This window comes from Molossus molossus, unplaced genomic scaffold (genome assembly GCF_014108415.1).
Source record: "Molossus molossus isolate mMolMol1 unplaced genomic scaffold, mMolMol1.p scaffold_m16_p_4, whole genome shotgun sequence".
Lineage (NCBI taxonomy): Eukaryota > Metazoa > Chordata > Mammalia > Chiroptera > Molossidae > Molossus > Molossus molossus.
Window position 1 is genome coordinate 47,927,349 of NW_023425377.1, and position 20,851 is coordinate 47,948,199.

A 20,851-nucleotide genomic window follows, 5' to 3' on the forward strand; every position below is an offset into this window, starting at 1 on the left:
AGGGGTACACTAGGCCCAGAATGAGAGATCTAGGTGACCTTGGGTGTCATTTAATCTCTCTAAGCCAAGTGTTCTCATCTGTTAAATGGGGAAAATGCTAACGCAGGTCTCAGGATAACTGCAAGAATGACCTGTGGTGTCCAACCCTCGGGCAGGGAGCACCTTGGGGACACACACATCTGCATCCTTAGCTCAGAAGCCTCGAGAAACACTAATGTTTGTTGAGCATCTCCAAGCCCTTTGCACAGATTAGCTCAATCTTCACCATGGTCATCGAGGAGGAGACTGAGGCAACATGTAGTTTAAGAAACCCACTGCCCTGGGCCTGTCTTTCATCCCCTCTACTGTGCTCCCAGTGAGTATATGGCCTCAGAAAACTGTGCAAAGCAATATGCTTACAAACTCTACAAATAAATCAAGATTGAATCTTAAAAAATGTTCAAATAACCCGCATAGAGGTAAGAAACGAGAAAGAGGAAACAAATCATAAAATGGCAGACGTAAGGATGAGTCTGTCTGTACGTACCACTCCTAGCACAGCCGGAGTCTGACACGGAGCAGGTATTGGCTATGAACGATTTGGAGAGGCTGGGGAAGGTGGGTGGCTGTGTACAAGGCCACAGCAGGGTCTGCTGGAAGCATGAGAGGCCCAAGGATCAAAGGGACAGCTCCTTGGGGAGCCCTTGAGCAGCTTGGCCTATTCACTTGGTCAGGAAGTGAAGTTGGAAAGACCTGCATGACTGACCTGATGATGATGGATTGAGCACCTACTGGGGGTTAGATTAGATGGATTGAGCAACTCCTGTGGGCCAGATGCTGGGCAGGAGGCAAGCCTCAGGCAGGGTCTCGCCCACTCAAACTGAGCATTGGTGCTAGTGTAGGGTCAGAAGGCCAGCTCAGCTGTGAGACTTCCTCTCATGGACACACAGTGGCATAGTCTCAAATGCAGCAGTGGTTCCTGCTTCTTGGCTGAGGGGCCACAGCAGCACTCAGCTGCTCTTGGGTGTGGCCTGCCCCAAACTGCCATAATGCCCAGCCAGCTGTGCTGGGCCACTGAGGGCAGGGTCTCTGTCCTTTTTTCCTGCTTAATCTTGGGGCTGCCATCCCATTTCTTCACCCTGTAGCCTTTTCCCACTCTTGAGCTGTGCGCTCATGGCCAGAAAGGCCAGGACCTTGGTGGGAAGGCACAGGAAGGCACATTTTGGCTACAAGCTGGCCAGTCTGCCCAGTGTCCCCATGGCTGCCAAGTCCTCATGTACAGGCTTACGTGCACCAGGCTTTTCACTTACAGCTCACTTGTCATGTAGGGGAAGGTGTTTTGACACAGACTTTGGATTCAGACTCAGGGTAAATCTTAGCTGTGTGACCTGGGGCAAGTTCATTTTCCTCTCTGAGCTGGACTCCTCCTCTATCAAATGGACTGCCTAGTGAGAAAGTACTGTTGAAGATCACACAAGATTCTGCATGGAAAGGGCCCAGAACAAGGCCTGACATACAGTAGACAGGCCTTGGTAGGTATTTCTATTTCTTTTTTTTTTTTATCCTCACCCGAGGACATTTTTCCTTTTTTTTTATCCTCACCCAAGGACATTTTTCCATTTTTTGTTCAGATAGAGTGGGAGGGAGAGAGAGAAAGAGAAAGAAAGAGAGAAATATCAATGTGAAAGGGACACATCGAGTGGCTGCCACCTTCACGACCAAACAGGGCTGGGAACACACTGCAACCGAGGTACGTGCCCTTAGCGGGAACCGAACCCGGGTCTCTCTGGACCTCAGGCCGACGCTGTAACTGCTGAGCCAAACTGGCCAGAGCAGGTATTTCTATTTCTAATTCAACATCACCTCCAGCCCCAGAAATGCTTTTTCTGACCCAGAGTTGTTCCTACTCTGCAGGCCAAGGGGCCCCCTAGTTAGTAACAACTTCCTCAGAGCATTCCTGAAAATTCCGGTGGGCTCAGGAAAAGAAGAACAGATTTAGTTAACTCCTAGTGACTGGCAGCATATTTTTATCTGGGCTGCTTCAGTCACCATGGCAGCCTCAAGGCAGGGTCGCGGAGGGGGTGGGTGGAGCTATTGTTCCTGCCATTGTCTGTTCTGGAATGCAGGCCCAGGAGAAAGGGGCTGGCACAGCCACCAAGTGGCACATGGCACAAGGCAGCTGTGTGGTCTGACAGGAGCCCCCTTGGGGTGGCCTGCACTGGCTTCCCCTAGCTTGCTGCCAGACCAATCTGAGATGGCTTGATGTGGAGCCCCCAGCTTGGGGCTCAGGCCTACCATGGCCTCCAGAGCTGAATGTTTATGTGCCTTGAACATGCTGAGGATAGGGGTATCCATGAGGCTCCTGGAAAAAGCCTACAATGTAGCATAGGCAGCAGCAATCTTCCACCCCAGGCTAGGGTTTTATAGCCAGGCTTGAATTTAAATTACAGCACTGCCACCTGCCATCTACACAGCTAATTGCTTCCCCCTTCCTTATCTGTAAAACAAGGATAATTACATTACCCCAAAGGGTTGTATATGAAAGCCCCTGGGTGTAAGGCATTCAAGAAGGGCTCATTTCTTTTCTGTGGGTGTGATGAACAGTCGCCTGGCACGTGTCACTCAGCAATCAGAGTTCCCTCCTACATACCTCTTAGGATGCAAGGCTCCCCTTTTCAACCCTGGCTGTGGAGGGGAGTTGGAACGAGAGGTGTCTGTCAGGAGTGATGCGGGACCAGGCGGTACTGAAGACGAGCTACTTTTCCTTCCCTCTGCGGAAAGGGAAAGGAATTGAGGGGAAGCGACCCAATATCTTGGAGCTAGAACTGCAGGGCTAAATGGGGCTGCGCAGGGGTAGGAGGCAAAAGAACTGGGATGTGACGGGCAGAGGTGCGTAGAGGAAAAGGAAGAGGGAACAGCCCACGCTGGGCGGGCATTCGGCGCAGACAAAGGCAGGTGACATGCAGTAGCAGCTAGAACCACCCGCCCAAGCCCCTCTACAGGAGGGGCGACAACTGGGAGGTCGCGGTGCGGGCTGGGATGTTCCATGCTTTGGGCAGCCACGGGTGGGAGCGGGTATAAGACTTAGAGCGCCAGGGGCTGCTAGGCGCACAGGGGTGAATCTGGACACCAGTGGCTGCTTGTGGGGCTCTAGAAGGTGAGCCACCCTTTCCCCGCCGCCAAGCGACGGAACAGTGCCAGGGGATGCGGGTGGCGAATCTCACTTGTGCAGAGGCTGAGTCTGGCCTTCGCGCGCCCCCTGCCGACCCGCGTAGGGTTCCCTCGGCTCCGCCGCAGCGGCCAAATCTCAAACCCGGGAAAACCCTACTAGGGAAAACCTCAGGGTATGACGTCACCCTCCTCAGTGACGCTACTGGCCCCCCGGGGAGTGCGGAGGTTCCGGCAAAGGAGGCATTCCCGGGGACTAAGCAGGGTACAGGCAAGTCGTCGGGGGCTGCAGCGCCTTCACTGTGCCTGTGTCTGTCCCATAGGTCCCGCGCGGCCCCGGGTGAGGCCTGACCGCGCGCCCGCCGGCACCATGGGAAGGAGCGGGCACCGATGCTGCTGCCCCCCGCCGGCGCGCGCACGACTTGAGCCCCGCCGCAGGCAGCCCCCGGCCGCAGGTCCCCGAGTGACTCTGGCGGCGCCTGCGAGCGTGGCGCGGGCCCGGGGCCACGTAGAGGAGCCCAGTGTCTAGTGAAGCAGACGAGGACCCAACGCTCGCGCCGCAGCCATGGTTATGTCCCAGGGCACCTACACGTTCCTAACGTGCTTCGCTGGTTTCTGGCTTATCTGGGGGCTCATCGTCCTACTGTGCTGCTTCTGCAGCTTCCTGCGCCGCCGCCTCAAACGGCGCCAGGAGGAGCGACTGCGTGAGCAGAACCTGCGCGCCCTCGAGCTGGAGCCCCTCGAGCTCGAGGGCAGCCTGGCGGGGAGCCCTCCGGGCCTAGCGCCGCCGCAACCACAGCACCGCAGCCACCTAGAAGCGCCGGCGCATGCGCACCAGCACCTGCATATACACCCGCTACTGCATCATGGGCCTGCGCAGCCACACGCACATCCGCACGCACACCACCACGCGCTGCCGCACCCGCCGCCGCCGCCGCCGCCGCCGCACCTCTCTGTGCCGCCCCGTCCTTGGAGCTACCCGCGCCAAGGTAAGTGCGAGGCTTACCGGGGTGGGCGGGGCGGTTGACCCGCCCTTTTTCACTGGACGGATTTCCCCAACCCAGGAGGGAGCGGGCTGGGCCTGGGGTTGGCGGCTGGTTAAGTTTTGTGTGGGAGGCTGGGGTCGGGTGGCCTCACGCCCTCGGGCTGCTTCCCACTTCCCAGCGGAATCGGACATGTCCAAGCCTCCGTGCTACGAAGAGGCGGTGCTGATGGCCGAGCCGCCGCCGCCCTACAGCGAGGTGCTCACGGACACGCGCGGCCTCTATCGCAAGATAGTCACGCCCTTTCTGAGCCGCCGAGACAGCGCGGAGAAACAGGAGCAGCCGCCGCCCAGTTACAAGCCGCTCTTCCTGGACCGAGGCTACACGTCGGCGCTGCACCTGCCTAGCGCCCCGCGACCCGCGGCGCCCTGCCCTGCACTCTGCCTGCAGGCGGACCGCGGCCGCCGGGTCTTCCCCAGCTGGACCGACTCGGAACTCAGCAGTCGCGAGCCGCTGGAGCACGGAGCTTGGCGCCTGCCGGTCTCCATCCCTTTGTTCGGGAGGACTACAGCCGTATAGATGGGCGCCCGGCGACCCGAGCCCCGACAGTGGACTCCTGGCCTGACTGCGGGGCTTTTTAAATGTTTCCCTTGGACTGCGGGGGGTGGGAGGGATTTCTTACCCCGTTTGTTACATTTTGAGTATAATAAAGGTGTGTGATCTGGTTTGATACAAGCGGAGGGGACACCCACTGCTTGCGCCCAAGGTTCTGGTGGCCAGGTGTGCCTGGGCCTTGGCGGGAGGAAAGCTGAAGGCGCTTTTTAGCTGCTAAGTGGTTGAAGGATGCAGAACTAAACCTGAGGTCAACCTGCTTCCCCCAAGAGCCTCAGACCCCACCTTCCCTGCTCATGAAATCACGATGAGGGCGCTCCTTGCGGCCTTGGAGGTGGCAAGAGTTGGAAAAGGGGGTCAAGGCAGGCGGCCCAGAAGCAGGCCCAAAGGATCTGGATTTCTTTATTAATAGACATGAGCACGACCCATTACAGAAGTTTGTGCTTTCCAAAAAACAGTTAGTTACTGAATGTGAAAAAGGAACTCAAGCAAAAAGGGAGGAGTTGGGGAGGGGCTACCCAAGCCCCAGGCCCCACCCATAGCCCTGACCAGAAAGGAGCCTAAGGCCTCCGGCTTGGGACCCGCCCAGCAGGAGGGGCCCCAGGTGGGCCTGCTACTTCTTTTGGGGCAGGTAGGTAGAGGTCAAGAGAAGGGCAGGGAGAGGGTCCCAGGGAGCCAGAACCCGCGAGCCATTTATTGCCATGTTTTCAAATTCGTGCAAAATATCTGAAGCCCTGGACAGAAAATACAAAGTGGTATTTTTCCAAGAAACATAAAACTAGGAAAAGAGGTGGGGGACATTTACCCACCAGAGCTCCCCCTTCACCAGGCCCCAACAGGGTGAGGCCTCCACCCTGGCCAGCTGAGTGAGCAGGGAGGACTAAGCAGGGAGGACTAAGCGCTACAATCTGGACGGGGCGGGGAGGGGGTGGAATTTGCAACAGCGTCTCAACTACCAACGGGAGGAAAACCAGTCAACTGTACAAGTCTCCTATCAACTTTTTTTTTTAAAAAAAAAAAAGAAAGAAAAGCTGTAAAAGTCAGGCCCTGTGGGTAAGGAAGCGTCCAAGTCCCCGGCCAGGGCCGGAATCCGGAGTGGGTGCCAGGCGGAGCTGCTTGGAGTACAGGCGCGGCGGGCCATCTGGCCAGAGGCCGGCACAGGTGGGTGACCTTGGCAAGGGCAGCCTGAGGGCAGGCGCCACTACTAATTGCCACCCTCGAAGCCCTCCTCTTCCGGGACTGGGTCTGCATCCCAGCAGGTGATGTCGATTTCTAAGGTGTTGGGAACGGAGGGGAGTTAAGGAGATGGCCAGCAGATCCACGGCTGTGTTCCCAACCCCTGGGAACTGTGCCAGCTATGTAGGGGGAAGGGTGCCTGCCCAAACTTGAACCCAGCATCCCCTCCCTAATTCCGACCCACCATCCATACCCGCACTACCTGGAGGCTTAGCGTACAATACAGGAGGCGGAGCTTTTGCACACAGATCTTCTGATTGGGCGAACTCCTCCTCCTGTGATTGGCTGAAGTACCCCTCACTAGCCTGCAAGGAAGAAAGCACCAGGTTACTGTGGCCCCACCCATCAAGACTAGGGTTGACCTACCAGGCCTGAGCCCCTGTAGTCGTCATCTCCCCCTCCCCCGCAACTAGTGATTCCATCCATGGTTGCCAAGGAAACAAGACACATGCCTTGGGGACAAAAGCTGAGCTGGGCCAGGAAAGGGGAATGGAATACAACTTCCCCCTAATAATGTGGGTCACAGAGAAAGGGGGGGTACTGCTGCAAGCCTAAAACACAAAGGGTCAGCCTCCTCCTGCTCAAGCCCTTGACTTCCAACCCTACCACTAGGCTGCCCTGCCCTACCTGAGTCCCCTCCTTCTGGGTGGTCTCGCCATTGGTCAGCTGGTGGGGCTCAGGCTCTGGCTCCAGCTCTGGCTCCAGCTCTGGCTCCTGCTTGGGCTCCTGCTCAGGCTCTTGATCCAGCTCCTCTAGAGCAGAGGGCGGAGTTGCCCCCTGGTGTGGGGCAACCAGGGGCTCCCTTTTTACTTCCTCCTCAGGGTCACAGAAGGTGGCTGGTGGCTCAGGCAGCTCATCAAAATTGAGGAGACTGGCACAGACTTCACCTGCTGGTGGCAGTGGCTCCTGAGCCCCCTCATCCAGTAGGGGCACCTCCACCAGAGTGACGTCAGCACCTGAGGGTGCTTTGGGGGCTCTGGGCTCAGCCTGGGATGGGGAGGCACCATCCCCATTGCCAGGCCATAGGTCAATGAGGCTGGCAGTGGCAGGGGTGACGGTGTTGGCAACAGCAGTGTCAGCAGCAGCAATGTTGGTTTCAATGGCAGCAGCTGCCAGGGTGTCGGATGCAGTGGTGTCGGCTCCAGCAGGCTCCAGAGGGGCAGCCAGGACAGCATGCTCAGGAGCCACCATGAACATAAAGTCCTCTGTGGGGCTGCCTTTCCCCTGGGGAGGCTCTGGTGCCTGAAGGGGCTCCTCCACGGGGCCAACCCAGGCCCGAGGGGCTGTGGCTATGGCCTCCTTGCTGGTCCCTTCACTATCCAAGCCATGGCCAGGCTCCTGGGTCTCTGTTACAGCACAAATGGAGGAGACAGATGTGACCAGCTCCATTAGGGAAGGTCATGGGCAGCCACCCTACCTACCCTGCCCATGCACTGAAGATTTGACGACCTCCTGGAAAGAAGGCTTCCAGCACCCACTGGGCCCTGCTGCCCCTATACCTAGTGTCTGTAAGCCACTAAGCAGCCTTGGGAGGAAGGCCTGATTCCCACTCCATGGAGAGACTGAGGCTCAGAGGGTAGATCTGACTGCCACACCAGTGTTCCTCCCTGCCACAGCCACCTCCAGGGCAGTACAGTTTGGGTGATGGGTGGCCCAGATCCCTGGGGAGCTGTTACCATGGCCACCTGGGTTTTTCAGCACAGGGACTAGTGAGAGGCCCAGTACAGCTAGGGCCTCTCACTTACCTTGGGTTTGTGGGGGTGGTGGTGGCAGTGGTGGAGGCTGTGAGGACGTGACCTCATCCAGGGCCCGCTCAATCTGCTCAGAGAGAGGGGTGGAGGCTGTGCTGGAGTCAGAAGGGCTCCGGGTAGGGATAGGGGTGGGTGCCATCCTCCGGTGGCTATCCAGGTGGCTGCCTGTGGAATAAACCCCCACACTGATCAGTGAGGGCCAGGAAGCCAGGTGGAACCAGGATTGTACACCTCGGGGCCTGGCCAGCATCTCTTCCCTGGAGTCTGGGTGGGGGCTGGGAGCTCCCCAGGGCCCCCAGGGGCCAGACCACAACTCCAGACCCTGTAAGCCAGGCCCTTGAGGGCCAGTGCCCCCTTCATGGCTAGGGAAAAGAGGCAGGCAGTACCTGCTCTAGGGACAAACACCAGAGATCAGTGGTCAGACTGGGAAGTAAGGGCAGGGGTGCTGCTGGGAAGCGGGGCCCTCCTTACCCCCCTGCCGAGGCCTGGGGCTGCTACCTACATGGGAGGGAGGAAGAGAGGTTTGGGGTGCGGTGACAGGTGATATAGGGAAAGGGAGTCCGTGGAGGGGAGGAGGAGGAAGAGGAGGAGGAGGAAGGCCCACTGTCCGATGCCTTTATGAAAGGGCAGTACGGACGACCTGCCGAGAGAGACAGAGAAAGAGAGAGACAGAGGACAAGAGAGGGTCAGTCTCCCCCACCCCCGCCCCAAGGCCTCACCCACCCCCAGTGCTGGCCCTGGATGTCCAAGCTGCCTTTAGCCAGGGTGCACATTCAGCCAAGCTGGGCTAGTCTCAAGCTGTCAGATGACTCCCATCAGCACCAGCCATGCACATCAAGGAGCCTGCCCAATGCAGCCAGCCTCTGCGAAGCACACACCCAGGGACAGCCTGTCCCACCCCTGAAACCCCTGCACAGGCCAACCACCCCACAGTCAAGCACTCAGACCAACAGACCGGGAGCAGAAGGGTGCTTCAGGGGAGGCAGAAGGTACAAGGAGAACCCTGAGAGGGAACCTGGGTGCAGGTGCCAGGGTGCCAGTGCACTTCACATGCACCACAGCCCTCAGGCAGGACCTGGTTCAACCCCAATAGGGCCACTTCCTATGGCAAGGGTGGTGCCTTAGTCCATGACAGGGCTGCCCAGGTGACCTCTAGCACTACCCACTGCTCAGCCAAAGCTCAACACTGACCACCCCTTCCCCAGCTTTCTCAGTCCTGCCACATGGGAGGCAGTGTGTGGGAGCACGCTTGATGAACAACCTTGCCTTCTCCAAGGGTCCTTGGGCAAGACTTCCCTTCCAAAAAATAGTGCCCAAGAGGCTCAGGGCCAAATCCTGAGGAGTGGGGTCAGCTGGGGGTGGGACCTGGGACTACCTGGTCGGTGGTTGAAAGGCGAGGGCACATCGCAGCTGCCCACAGAGGCTGATGCAACTCGTTCCTGCTGCTTGAAGAACTCCCGTGGGTTGTCTGGCCGCTGGGCAATAATGGCCGCTGCCTCCTGGGGGCATAAGAAAAGGATCAAGGCCAGGCTGGCCAGGCTGAGGCAGTTCCTGCTGGACTCACCTGCCCTGTCCCCCAGCTCTCACCTCCACCTCCGATTCTGACTTCTTCATCTGGGTCTCTTCCTCTTCATCCCGCTGGTCACCCTGGAAACCAAAGGGACACTGTCCTGGGCACCCCTACCAGGAGCTCCTGCCTGAGTACAGCCCCATGTTTCCTTCACAATCTGGCAGGTAGAGGCTTGCAGTGGCACCTCTGCTCCCTTCACCACCATCACACAGCTCCTTCTCTCCATCCAAAAGGCCTTCAGCCACCTCATCTCCAGCCTGGACACCCAGCTCAGCTCCTCCTGCTCCTTCACCCCAGGCACCCAGTCATCCAGGAGTGCTCCCAGCTCTGCAGCCAAGTTTTCTCAAACCTCCTATCCCAGCACCCGGCCAACATCATTGCTGTCTGGATGTCAACATTATTGCTGTCTGGATGTCAGCATCATGACTAAGGCTTCCTCATTAACCTCTCCTCCCCTGGGCTTGGCCCACATTCCCCTCCAACTGCCTGACCTAGCCCCTCTCACCTCTCCAATAACCCCCTTCTACCCTGACCTACCCACACATCCTGAGATGTAGACCTAATGTCATCGGTATGACATAGTTTTCACCCCTGGAACATGCATGCCATTTACCACTTGATATGGGAGATGAATCTCTCTCTCTCCTCAAATGCCCAACCCCCACTCCAGCTCCAATTCTTCTTGCTCTGACCTCAGCCTGGACAATGCCTCCTAGGGAAGAGGTACCTGGCCCATTCAGGTCATTTCCTTCTTCAGGTCCCCATAAGGTGTTCTAGGCACACACCACAGATTATACTGTCAGAAATCTCCTGTTTCTGGGATCAAGTACCCTACCCTTTGTGAGTGACACAAGATGAGAACTGGTCTGTGAGTGGCCAGCATGAGGTTGAGTCAGCACATGTTTGCTCAGTTGGATTCGCTACATCAAAAGCCTCTTTTATTTTTGTATTAATCTTCACCTGAGGATATTTTTTCCATTAATTTTTAGAGAGTGAAAGGGAGGGAGGGAGACAGAGAGAGAGAAACATCAATGTGAGAGACACATTGATTAGTTGCCTCCCGCGTGACCCCGACCAGGACCGGTATAGAACCTGCAACCTACACCAAAAGCCTCTTAATCTGTGTTGCCTGTTGCTCCTGTGGCAAATGGGGCAGGAGGGACTGAGTGGGAAAAAGAAAAATCTGATGGTAAGATGGTGAAGTAAGAGGGCTCCTTTGTTTTTGAGCACATACATAACCTAGAACTTAATCTTTTCTGTCAGGTGCATTAGAATGGCCCTACAAAGCACCCCTCTTCAACAGAGTTGTCACTCCAACCACAACTTTGTGTTCCAGAATGAAGCCTGAACTCCTCTGACCTTACCCTGTCTTCCCAAATTTCCCTGATCCTCAGCCCATGGAGCTCCAATCTCCTTGCCTCCCCAGAATGTATATCCAACCAGCTTTTGCTCAATCTCTGCCTAGTATAACCTCCCTAGGTTCCTCTGTCTCATTTGAAAAAAACACCAGAGCAGTATACCACCTACCAATGATGTGAACAATACTGAAACAAGCTAGAGCTGTGGGTAGGAAAAGGAGATCACTACACACCAACTATAAGTGTAGGCAGCACTGCTATACCTGAGCATCTACAGATATACAGGAGCTCCCTGGCAGCACAAGCATAAAGGGAACTCAGACAAGGAATGCAATTCTTATCAGAGGAGAAGACGTATTTTAGAGCTCTAAATTCCAAAGTTTCTCACATGGGATCTTCCTTAGAGAACCTGAATTTGTAAAACCACTACACTGACCTGCTAGAACATCCATTGTCATTATCACATGAGCCACAGTTGAGGAATCAGAAAGAAATATAAAATAATGGTGTTAGTTCCTTAAGATTTTGCTTGAAATATTGATAATTAGTACAAATAAGTGATCAGTTCGGAGGATAATACACTATACTATTTTTCCTACTTTGTGTGTATGTGAAATTTCCCATAAAAAGAAGCTTTTTCCAAAAAAACCCTTGCTCTGAATGGATAAACTAAATGTGGTACATAGATACAATGGAATATTATTAGCCTTAAAAAGGAGGAAGGCATTCTGACACATGGACGAACCTTGAAGACATTATAGTAAACGAAATAAGCCAGTCACCAAAGAAAAAATTCTACATGATTCCACTCATATGAGATACCTAGAAAAGTCAAATTCATAGAGATAGAAAGTAGACTGCTAGGGGCTGGGTGGAGGGGAGAAGGGAGAGTTAGTGTTTAATGAGTACAGAGTTTCAGGATGGAAGATAAAAACAATTCTGGAGATAAACAGTGGTGATGTTTGTATAATGTGTGTGTACTAATGTCACTGAACTGTATATTTAAAAATTGCTAAGATGGCCCAGCTGGTGTGGCTCAGTGGTTGAGCGCTGACCCATGCACTAAGAGGTTCAATTCTCAGTCAGGGCACATGCCCAGGTTGTGGGCCAAATCCCCAGTGAGGGGGATGCGAGAGGCGGCCAATTGATGTTCTCTCTCATCGATGTTTCCATCTCTCCCTCCCTCTCTCTCTAAAATCAATAAAGAAAAAAATTAAAAAATAAATAAACCTATCAGTTAATTTCATCTTGCTCATCTTCTTTTCCACTGTATTTCTAACACCTGGCACATGGCAGGTGATGGCAAGGGTTTGTTGAATAAAGCTGGAGCTTACCAACTGCACATCATCTTCATCCATCCAGAGGCTGATGTGATTGGAGTAAACTAGGATAGCTGCTTAATGCCAATGCCTGCAGTGTCCTGCCTGCTCTCTCCCAGTCTCCAGTGGGTGTGGCCCTGAAGCTCCTTTGATGCCCCAAGGCCCAACATCTGCCTATCACAGTCCAATCCAGATGAGTATCACCCACCTCCCATCCTGAACTGTACCTCACCACTGAATGACCTTAACTTAAAGCATGAGGATTTGACTCCACTGTGATTTTTCAAAGGGCCAATCCACAGGCCCTATGGGACAACCCAATGTTTGAAGGTTCAGAGAGCATCCCTGGAACACAGGTGGCTCTGAACAATACACACACAGTGTATTAGATGCTCAGAGCACCAGCCCAGATTCATTTGTGTGGTTTTGCAGCATTAGTGTTGTGAGGACCAGGTCTCAAGCCTCCTAAGTACAGAAAGCCATGTCTAATCTACCTGAGCCCCTCAGGCCTAATCAGTGAGGGTCAAGATAGATTTTCTTCTTTCAGTCTAAAGTAGAAGCTTCTCCAAGTAGGTCTCTTTACACAGCCAGGGGCCAGACCCCACATGATTGAATGGCAGGCCTGACACTTCATGACACCCCATGCAGCCGTACTCAGAATGCCCAGCAATGTCCCCAAGCCACTGATCTCCTCAAGAGGCCCAGGAACACAGGGTCTATCCTTATTTTCCTGACCAGGAGACTGGGAGCCCTGGCTAAGAACTTACAAAGATAGACTGCTCCTTCAACCGCCTCTTGGCCTCCTCAGCTTCTAAAGTCTGCTGTTTCCTCCTGAAATGATAAGTGGGCATAAGTGGGCATGCACTCCTTACAGAGGGCCCACGTGGACCTGCCTGCAGCAAGGCAGGGCCTGCACCAGGGTGGGGCTGGGCACACCTGTGCTCCTCGATTTGCTGTTCTCTCTCTCTGTAGCGCCGTTCCCGCTCTTCCTGCTCTTGCCGCTCCTGCTCCATCCGCTCTTGCTCAAACCTGAGTCTCTCATCCAGGGCCTTCTTCCGCTCTTCCTCCTTCCTCAACTCTTCCTCCTTCTGCAACCACCCGTGCCAAGGCAGTGTAGGCCCTAAGCCTTGGGGTCCCCTGTCCCTCCAGACCATCCCCAACCCAGGGCTGGTGAGATATGGGATCTGGGAAAACAGGGTGAGCCTTCCAGGCATGAGGCTCACTCTTTCAGCTGGGGAAGCACGTGGGATGGGACACACACTGTTGATGGAGAACTTGGGGAGAGAAGCCCAGGGTTACCCCATGGGGTCAAGTCAGCTCAGCCTACAGGCCAGGGTTGGGGTCCACACCTTAGCCTGCTCCCAGAACTGCTCACGGTTAATCCGCTTCATTTCCACAGCTGCATCAGTTTTCTGATAGGTGGTGCCCTGCAGAGTCAAACGGCCTGGCATGAGCTTGGAGAGCAGGCTGAGTGCTCTGGGACCTCCTACCCGAAAAGGCTGAGGGCTGAGAGGGCCAGAGTGGGCAAGCCCTGGGCAGGGACACACACTGACCACTGGCTCAGCATTCTCATCCTCACGCAGCCGCAGTCGGTGCAGCACAGGGCTGGAGAGCCGCGCCAGCCCGTTGGAAAGCCGCTGCCCAATGGCACCCGCGTCTATATCTTCTACGCTGCTGGCATTCACAATCACATCGACACCCTGCAGCAAAATGTGTTCAGGTAGTATGGCTCCCTCACATCACTACCAAGATCGAACAGACCATGGATGGCTGGCCCCACCCGCACTCGCACCTGGAAGAATTCAGCCACCTTAGCCACATGGCTGGCACAAGCACATTTTCGGGCATCAGGCACATCTTCACCAACCTGCAAAGTACCCAAAAAAGAGGAGGTTGGGAGAGGACAAGAATGGACAGCAGCCCTGGGCTCTCTTCCCAGGAGTGTAGTGGTATTCTCTCCAGAGGTGTCAGTGGGTGGAGCAGGGTGGAGGGTAACTGTTCTAGGGTCTCAGCTCCCTTCCCCAGCCCACAGCTGCATACCCAGTTGATGAGCACGTATTTTGGCAGAGCAGCCTGGGAGTCCTTGACGCTGCAGAAGCCGTACATCACCTTCTGGTTTTCAAAGTGGCCCGAGAGCTCCTGCAAGCCCCCATCTGGGGAAATCAGGAGGGTGTCAGGACTCCCATCTACTAACTCTTACCCCACAAAGGGCCGGGAAGACTCCTCTTGTGAACCTAGAGGTCCCTGAGTTCTGTGTTGGTGTGAGAAAGAGTGGCGGACAAGCACTAACTTTGCCTTTGAATCTCCAGGGACTGATTTGGGGTAGGACTGCTTGTTCTTCACACATCCTCATGTCTCATGACATACTAGTGCCCAGAGCCTTTGGGGTCTGGGGAAAGTGGGGGAGATCTGGGTCATCCCTGTTAGGCCCCCTCCTCCTTAGCTGTATGACTTTGGGCAAGTCACTCTCCCCTCTCTGAGGCTGTCTTTTCATAATCAAATAGGAAACCAGGTGTCCTCCCCCCCCCACCCTTGGGAGCTTAGGGATGACCAGGAAGGACACCTGCCAGACAAGTGTGGGTCTGCTGGATGCAGGCGAGGAGGTGGCCAGGAGCCAGGAGACTGAGAGCCAAGTGGGTGGGAAAGAAAACAACCAGAGGAGGGGGGAGGAGAGGGTGGGAGAAAACAGCAAAGGAATGGCTAGAATTCTTACCTCCTGATGCTGCAAGCTTGAGGTCATCTGAGCCATCCTCATATGTGTACAGAGCCCTGGGGAAAGGGAGGGGTGGCTCTTAAAACTGTCAAGGCTTAGGCTGCCAATTTTGGGTGAGGACAGCTCTAGGGAGGAGGACAAGGGCAGGACAGGAAGGGGGTTCTGCCCCAGACCTCACTGCCTGACAGTAGGGCTAAGAACCATTTCTGGAGGGGAAGCCCTGGGACTTGGTAGAGGGAGGCCTGGGTCAGGTGGGGAATTAAGAAATGGGGGTGGAGAAATCACTGCCCATGTGTCACATCCTGGGAGCCTGGTCCTGGCAGCCTACAACCCAGCAAGCGGGTGTGAGATGGAGATTCCAAGGCTATGGATCCTTGGTTACTGTTTCCTGGCTACCACGTTCCTCATCCCCATTGGCTGTTGCCAGGCGTGTGCCTTGGTACCTATCATCCCTCTTCTCACACCAGGGGAAGGGGAGGAGAACCTGGTGCTCACTCAGATCAGGGCATCCCCTGGTAACCATGGCAACCCAGCAACCAGCACAGGACAGGCCCTCTCCAACAGCAGTTTCCAGAACACAAAGGACCCCAGCCTTAATCTCTGCCTTTGAAATGTAGATGAGGTCATCCAGGTCACTCTTGCTCAGATTGTGGCCTCTGGGTGATTTTGCTCTCCTGGTCTTCCAGCCCCTAGGCCACCTGTGTCCCAGTTGAGGCCCTGGCCTCCTGGAACTGCCAGCCTTTCCTTTGGCCTTAGCGTCATCAGAAAGCTGACCTAGTAGCCCTCCTTCTTCCACCTTCCTAGCTTTTTCTCCCCAGGCGGCAGTGGCACAGCATCCATTTCACTGAAGGCATGGATGTCTGCTCCTGATGACCCCCCCTTGGGAGAACAGGCCTGGGGCAAGGAAGAAGGGCCTTGTTCCAGAGGCTCTGGAGGGCTCAGCCCCTTCCCCATTTCCCTATTGCCAAGGCAGGAGGCAGGGGGGCAGAAGGGATGACAGGAGCACAAGGAAGCCAGAGAAGAAAAGTGAAGAGTAAGTGGAAGAAAGAGAAGAAGACAAAAGAAAGGAGGAAATGAAAGATAAAGAGGAAATAAGGGAAGGAAAAAGAAAGGGAAGGGAGAGAAAAAGGAGAGAGGAAGCAGGAAGGAGAGAAAAAAGGAGGGCCTGGCCCAGTCCCATGAGGTCAGCACAAGTCATTGCTAAGGATACACACACACACACACACACACACACACACACACACTCCCAGGATCCTTCCCTCCTGAAAGGGACACAGGTGGGCTCTGAGGCAGGGAGCTCTTGGTCCAACTGTTGCCCAGGCCCCAGTGCTGGCAGCTGCTTCCCAGAACAGCTGTCCCACCACCTGTCTGGCTACCCAAACCCACCACTGGGAACAAAGGGCCCTCAGAGAAGCAGGGTCTGTCCTTCTCAATTCCACAGATGAGAAACCAAGGCAGAACTCTGAGACCCTGGTTTTCAGATACTGCTTTAGACAGCATATCTCCCAGGGATGAATGTCTTGAGAGGCTCTGAGGGCCCTTGCTACTCCCAGGAACGCTTGCCCTGCCCTTTCCATCCTCAATCCTTGCGTACCCACTCCAGCCACCTTTCTGACTCTGGTCACAGCCCTGACCTGACAGAAACCATAGCTAAGTTCAAAGCCTTCAGCAGGCCTTCAATCCTGACTTCTAACTACCTGCCTTTCCAGCTACACCTCTGTATCCACACCACCCACTTGGGTCACAATGGATGGCTCCCTGATGCCAAATACAGTTCTGGATATTTCCTACCCTTTGCATGTGTGGTTCCCTTCACAGAAAAGCCAGACCTGTTTCTCTACCCCATGACCACCTCTGGCAGAAATTCCTCAGGGTTCCAATGCCAGCTCTCCAGGAAGCTGTGTACCTCCTCAGACCACTTACCGCATCCCAGAAAGGATGGGAAGAAGCTTCTGAGCCTGCCCCAGATCTCACTAAACCAGTGCTTTCAAATAACGTCAGAGGTGGCCTGGGCCTGGACAGCACAAGAGGTCAGGAATGGGGGAACCAGAAATATACATATCTCATCAGCTTCAGTCCTTGGAGACAGACACTGCCTTGGATCTAAACTTTGTTAAGATGGATGTCTGAATCAGAGAACCAACACACTTCACTCTCTGGGTCCACGGTCCAGCACACAGCAGCACCACTAGGTATTTATGATACTGACACAAACTCTGAGAAACCATCTAGGCCAGAGAAACTGGACTGGAGTGAGGTGGGAGCTGGAATGTAGCAGCTCCAAGGAGATGCTAGGGTCAGCTGAGGTGAGAGGCTAAGGGTAGGCAGATCCCTCAAGACAATTTCACTCTCGCCCTGGTCGGTTTGGCTCAGCGGTTAGAGCGTTGTCCTGTGGTCCAGAGAGATCCGGGTTTGGTTCCCACTAAGGGCATGTACCTCGGTTGCAGTTTGTCCCCGGCCCAGGTTGGGTCGTGCGGGTGGCAGCCACTCGATGTGTTCCTTTCATCACGTTGATGTTTCTCTCCCTCTCTCTCCCTCCTGCTCTATCTGAACAAAAAATGGAAAAATGTCCTTGGGTGAGGATGATAAAAAAAAGAAGAAAAAAAAAAAAGACAATTGCACTCTCAGGATGTTAGAGCTGGAAGAGCCCTGGATATCCCAGGTATAGTTGAGCCCAATCCCCTCTTCGTCTTTTCTTTTCTTCTTTTTTATTTTTTATTTATTTATTTTTTTTATCCTCACCCGAGGACATTTTTCCATTCTTTGTTCAGGTAGAGTGGGAGGGAGAGAGAGGAACAGAGAGAGAGAGAGAAACATCAACGTGAAAGGAACACATCGAGCGGCTGCCACCCGCACAACCGACCAGGGCCGGGGACAAACTGCAACCGAGGTACGCACCCTTAGCGGGAACCGAACCCGGGTCTCTCAGGACCGCAGGCCGACACTCTAACCGCTGAGCCAAACCGGCCATTCTTTTTTATTTTTAAATATGTTTTTACTGATTCTAGAGAGATAGGAAGGGAAAAGGAGAGAAACATCAATGTGAGAGTGAAACATCTATTTGCTGCCTCCTGCATACCCCTACTGGGGATTGAGCCTGCAACCTGGGCATATGCCCCCAATGGGAATCGAACAGTGACCTTTGGTGTATGGGGTGATATTCAACCAACTGAGCCACACTGGCCAGGGCCCCTCTTCTTCTTTTTAAGAGGACCAAAAAGAAATAGGTTCTTGTGTGATCACATAGTGAGTCATGTCACATCCAGGGCAACACTTACTATTTCCACTACATTGACTTCCTGGGTCCCCTGCTCCCAGCAACTGGGCTGGTCTATTTCAGAGGCCCTGACACCAAGAAATAAGCTCCCCACCACCCTCACCACTCAGAGGCAAGGTAAGAGAAGGCGATGACAAGCCCCCTTTACCCAAGCAGCAATTTTATCCAAAACAGTTCCTTCCAGCTTATGAGTGCAGGGGTCTGCTCCTAAATCCTGAGACCCCACTGGATTCCTAGCTCAATGCAGGAAGCTGGGGGTATTCATGTCCCCCACTGCAGGATGTGATCTTCACACTGTTTTTACAAAATGCTATGTAGGCCCTTGGGAGTGAACAAATGTGTATGCATCTGTGTGAGTGTGAGTACCACACAAAACCCATATGGGAAGTGACGCATGCCAGTAATGAATAAGTAGCTTTGGCCACATGGATACTGCTCAGTGATGGGAACCCAGGCCTCTACTGAGCAGGATGTGGGCCAGCAGTGACTGTGTGGTCCCACACTGAGCTTCCAGAGCTCTGCTTTTGGGAGGTTAGGGACAATGATATGGTGGTAGACCGGACCTCTAGACCAGCGGTTCTCAACCGTGGATCGCAACCCCTTTGGAGTTTGAACAACCCTTTCACAGGGGTCGCCTAAGACACAACAGTAGCAAAATTACAGTTATGAAGTAGCAACAAAAATAATTTTATGGTTGGGGGTCACAACCTGAGAAACTGTATTAAAAGGTCACGGCATTAGGAAGGTTGAGAACCACTGCCCTAGACTGAGGACAAGGGGACTTTCTGAGATGGACCATACCCCTCTCCAGGCAGGGCCCATCATATCCCAAGATCAGCTCCTCCACCAGGCCAAGCTGGCCACTTGCCCCAAGCTCCTCCCATGACCTCAGCCCCCAGGGGGCTGGGACAATGAGTGGGCCACCTACCCACTTAGGCTTTGCTGGCCTTTCCTGTAACTAACCTGCAGAACATGGGAGCTTGTCTCCCAAGTCCATCTCTCAAGGCAGGCCTGGCTGCCCGCCAGTGCTGCAGTACTGTGGTATGGATGCCTGGCCATTTGTCCCCTCCTCCAGCACCCAGGTCAGTATCCCTACTGGAATGCCCTCCCTTAGTTGGGTAAGGCCAGTTCAAGTGCAGTCCCTCAGGCCTGCCCTTACTGTGTGGCTCAGTTTCCTGCCTGCCAGAGGGAGTAGAAGTCTGGGAATAGAATGAGCATCTGACCCAAGAGATGAGTACTGGGGTGGAGGTGGGGGGTTGATTCCTGAATGGGGCAGTGTGGAACCCCTTGGCTTTCTTACCACTCTGGAGATTCCAGCCTCAGAGCAGATGGTCCACTCCTCCCAGAGCTCAAGGGGAGACAATAGCTGGGGAAGAAGAAGGCAGCCCAGCTCCTCCCCAACCAGGGAGCTGAGAGCCCCTTGCACTGGGCCATGGGGCCAACGGCTCAAAAGATGTACTCAGCTCCTCATGGCTCACTGGGGGCTCCCTCCAGGCTTGTGTGCCCCAGGGCTTCCTCCCAGGGTCCCCAGCTGGCCCTCTAGGCAGGCAATTTGGTGTCCTTGGCATCTCCCAGTCCAGCTGCCCAGTCCCTGAAATCTCCTTCATCCCTGCCTTCTCCGCGGCCCGAGAGAAGAACAGGAGTCACTGGGAGGTTGCCATATGGTAATAAACGTCTTTCCATCATACCCCAACTCCAAGAGGCCCCCCCCATAGTGGGCGGGGCGCCCCGGTCCCCAGCTTTCTCTACTCCTCCCCCGTCCTAGCGTTCCTTTGTGCTGTGGCCCGCCGTCCGGGCTGGGTCAGGCAGGCTGAACTGTCTCCACTAGCTGGGTCCCCGCCCTGTCCCCGCCCGCTTGAAGGTAGCGAAGGTGCCCTTGTCCGCCCTCTGCACACCTGTCCCCAGGGCCCGGGGCGGGGGATGGGCTCCTGCAGGGCCTTGAGCCCCGGGCCACCGGTCCGGATCCTGCGTCCCTCCGTCCCTCTGTCCCGAGTCCGGCCATTGCTCCCACATCACGCCTGGGGCGGCCTCTGGGCGCTGGGGGCCGGCAGCGCCCCGCCCGACCGCCCGGCCCCTCCCCCGGCGCGCACAAAGGCAGCCCCTCTCCGCCCTCCCGGACGCCGCACCATTCGGGATCGCCTCCACCTTTCCCGGCAGCCGGGCGGTGGGCCGGGTGGAAACAAAGGCGCGGCGGTGCGGGGACAAAGGGGCTGGGGGGCGGGGGCGGAGGCTCACCAGTCGGCTGCGCTCTCCTCCCGGATCACCTCCTCGTACGCCGCCAGCAGCTCCAGGCGGTGGCCGCTGAAGCTGACGCCGGCCATGCTGCGGGCCGGACCGAGGCCGAACGGACAGATGCACGGACGGACAGATGGAGGAAGAGGGAGGGAAGGAGGCAGTCACAGCCGCTGCCGCCGCTTCGGAGCCTCTGCAGCGCTGCGAGCAGAGAGAGCCAGCGGCCGGGGGAAGGGAGCCGGCGGGGGGGGGGGGGGGCGGGGGGCGCTGGCTCCGCCTGGCTCGTCCCTCCGCGCTCGGTCCTAGCGCCGCCCCAGCCTGGCCCAGGGGGAGGTCCGCCCACTCTTCCCGGCCTGCCTCGGAGGCCCCCGCGCCCCTCACCCAGCGTCCCTGCGCCCGCGAGGATCTGTCCCTCGGCTCTCGAGGCCTGTCCCACCCGCGTCCCAAGTCTTCACCTACCATGGCCTCAGCCTAGGCTCTCACCCTCTTTCTCAGCCCCAAATTCAGCCCCAGCCTCACCAATCCGTCTCTAAACCCGGCTTCATTCTTCTCCTTATCAGGTCCCAGTCCCAAATCCCAAATCCATTTCATTCCAGTCCGGCCCAGCTTCATTCCTAGCTTAATTTATCTCTGTCCCTACCTCATCCCCATCC

General features: G+C 55.5%; 2 protein-coding genes across 4 annotated transcripts; one reads left to right on the plus strand and one right to left on the minus strand.

The window, feature by feature from the left end:
- The first annotated feature begins 3,468 nt into the window (after positions 1–3,468).
- Positions 3,469–4,865, plus strand: PRR7 (proline rich 7, synaptic). Its single transcript, XM_036281882.1, has 2 exons — positions 3,469–4,136; positions 4,312–4,865. The coding sequence occupies exons 1-2, from the start codon at positions 3,713–3,715 to the stop codon at positions 4,707–4,709; spliced, it is 822 nt and encodes a 273-aa protein (XP_036137775.1). The 5' UTR covers positions 3,469–3,712; the 3' UTR covers positions 4,710–4,865.
- Positions 4,866–5,564: 699 nt separating this feature from the next.
- DBN1 (drebrin 1) lies at positions 5,565–20,432 on the minus strand. Of its 3 annotated transcripts, XM_036240243.1 has the most exons (15): positions 20,202–20,432; positions 14,690–14,745; positions 14,017–14,129; positions 13,769–13,843; positions 13,530–13,676; positions 13,326–13,403; positions 12,913–13,064; positions 12,744–12,807; positions 9,317–9,376; positions 9,105–9,228; positions 8,232–8,369; positions 7,724–7,894; positions 6,606–7,324; positions 6,181–6,283; positions 5,565–6,014 (listed from the first exon to the last, which is right to left on the minus strand). In XM_036240243.1, the coding sequence occupies exons 1-15, from the start codon at positions 20,285–20,287 to the stop codon at positions 5,947–5,949; spliced, it is 2,154 nt and encodes a 717-aa protein (XP_036096136.1). In that variant the 5' UTR covers positions 20,288–20,432; the 3' UTR covers positions 5,565–5,946. The 3 variants fall into 3 exon arrangements, with proteins under 3 accessions (XP_036096136.1, XP_036096134.1, XP_036096135.1); XM_036240241.1 differs by lacking the exon at positions 8,232–8,369; XM_036240242.1 differs by lacking the exons at positions 8,232–8,369; positions 9,317–9,376.
- Between the last annotated feature and the right edge of the window lie 419 nt (positions 20,433–20,851).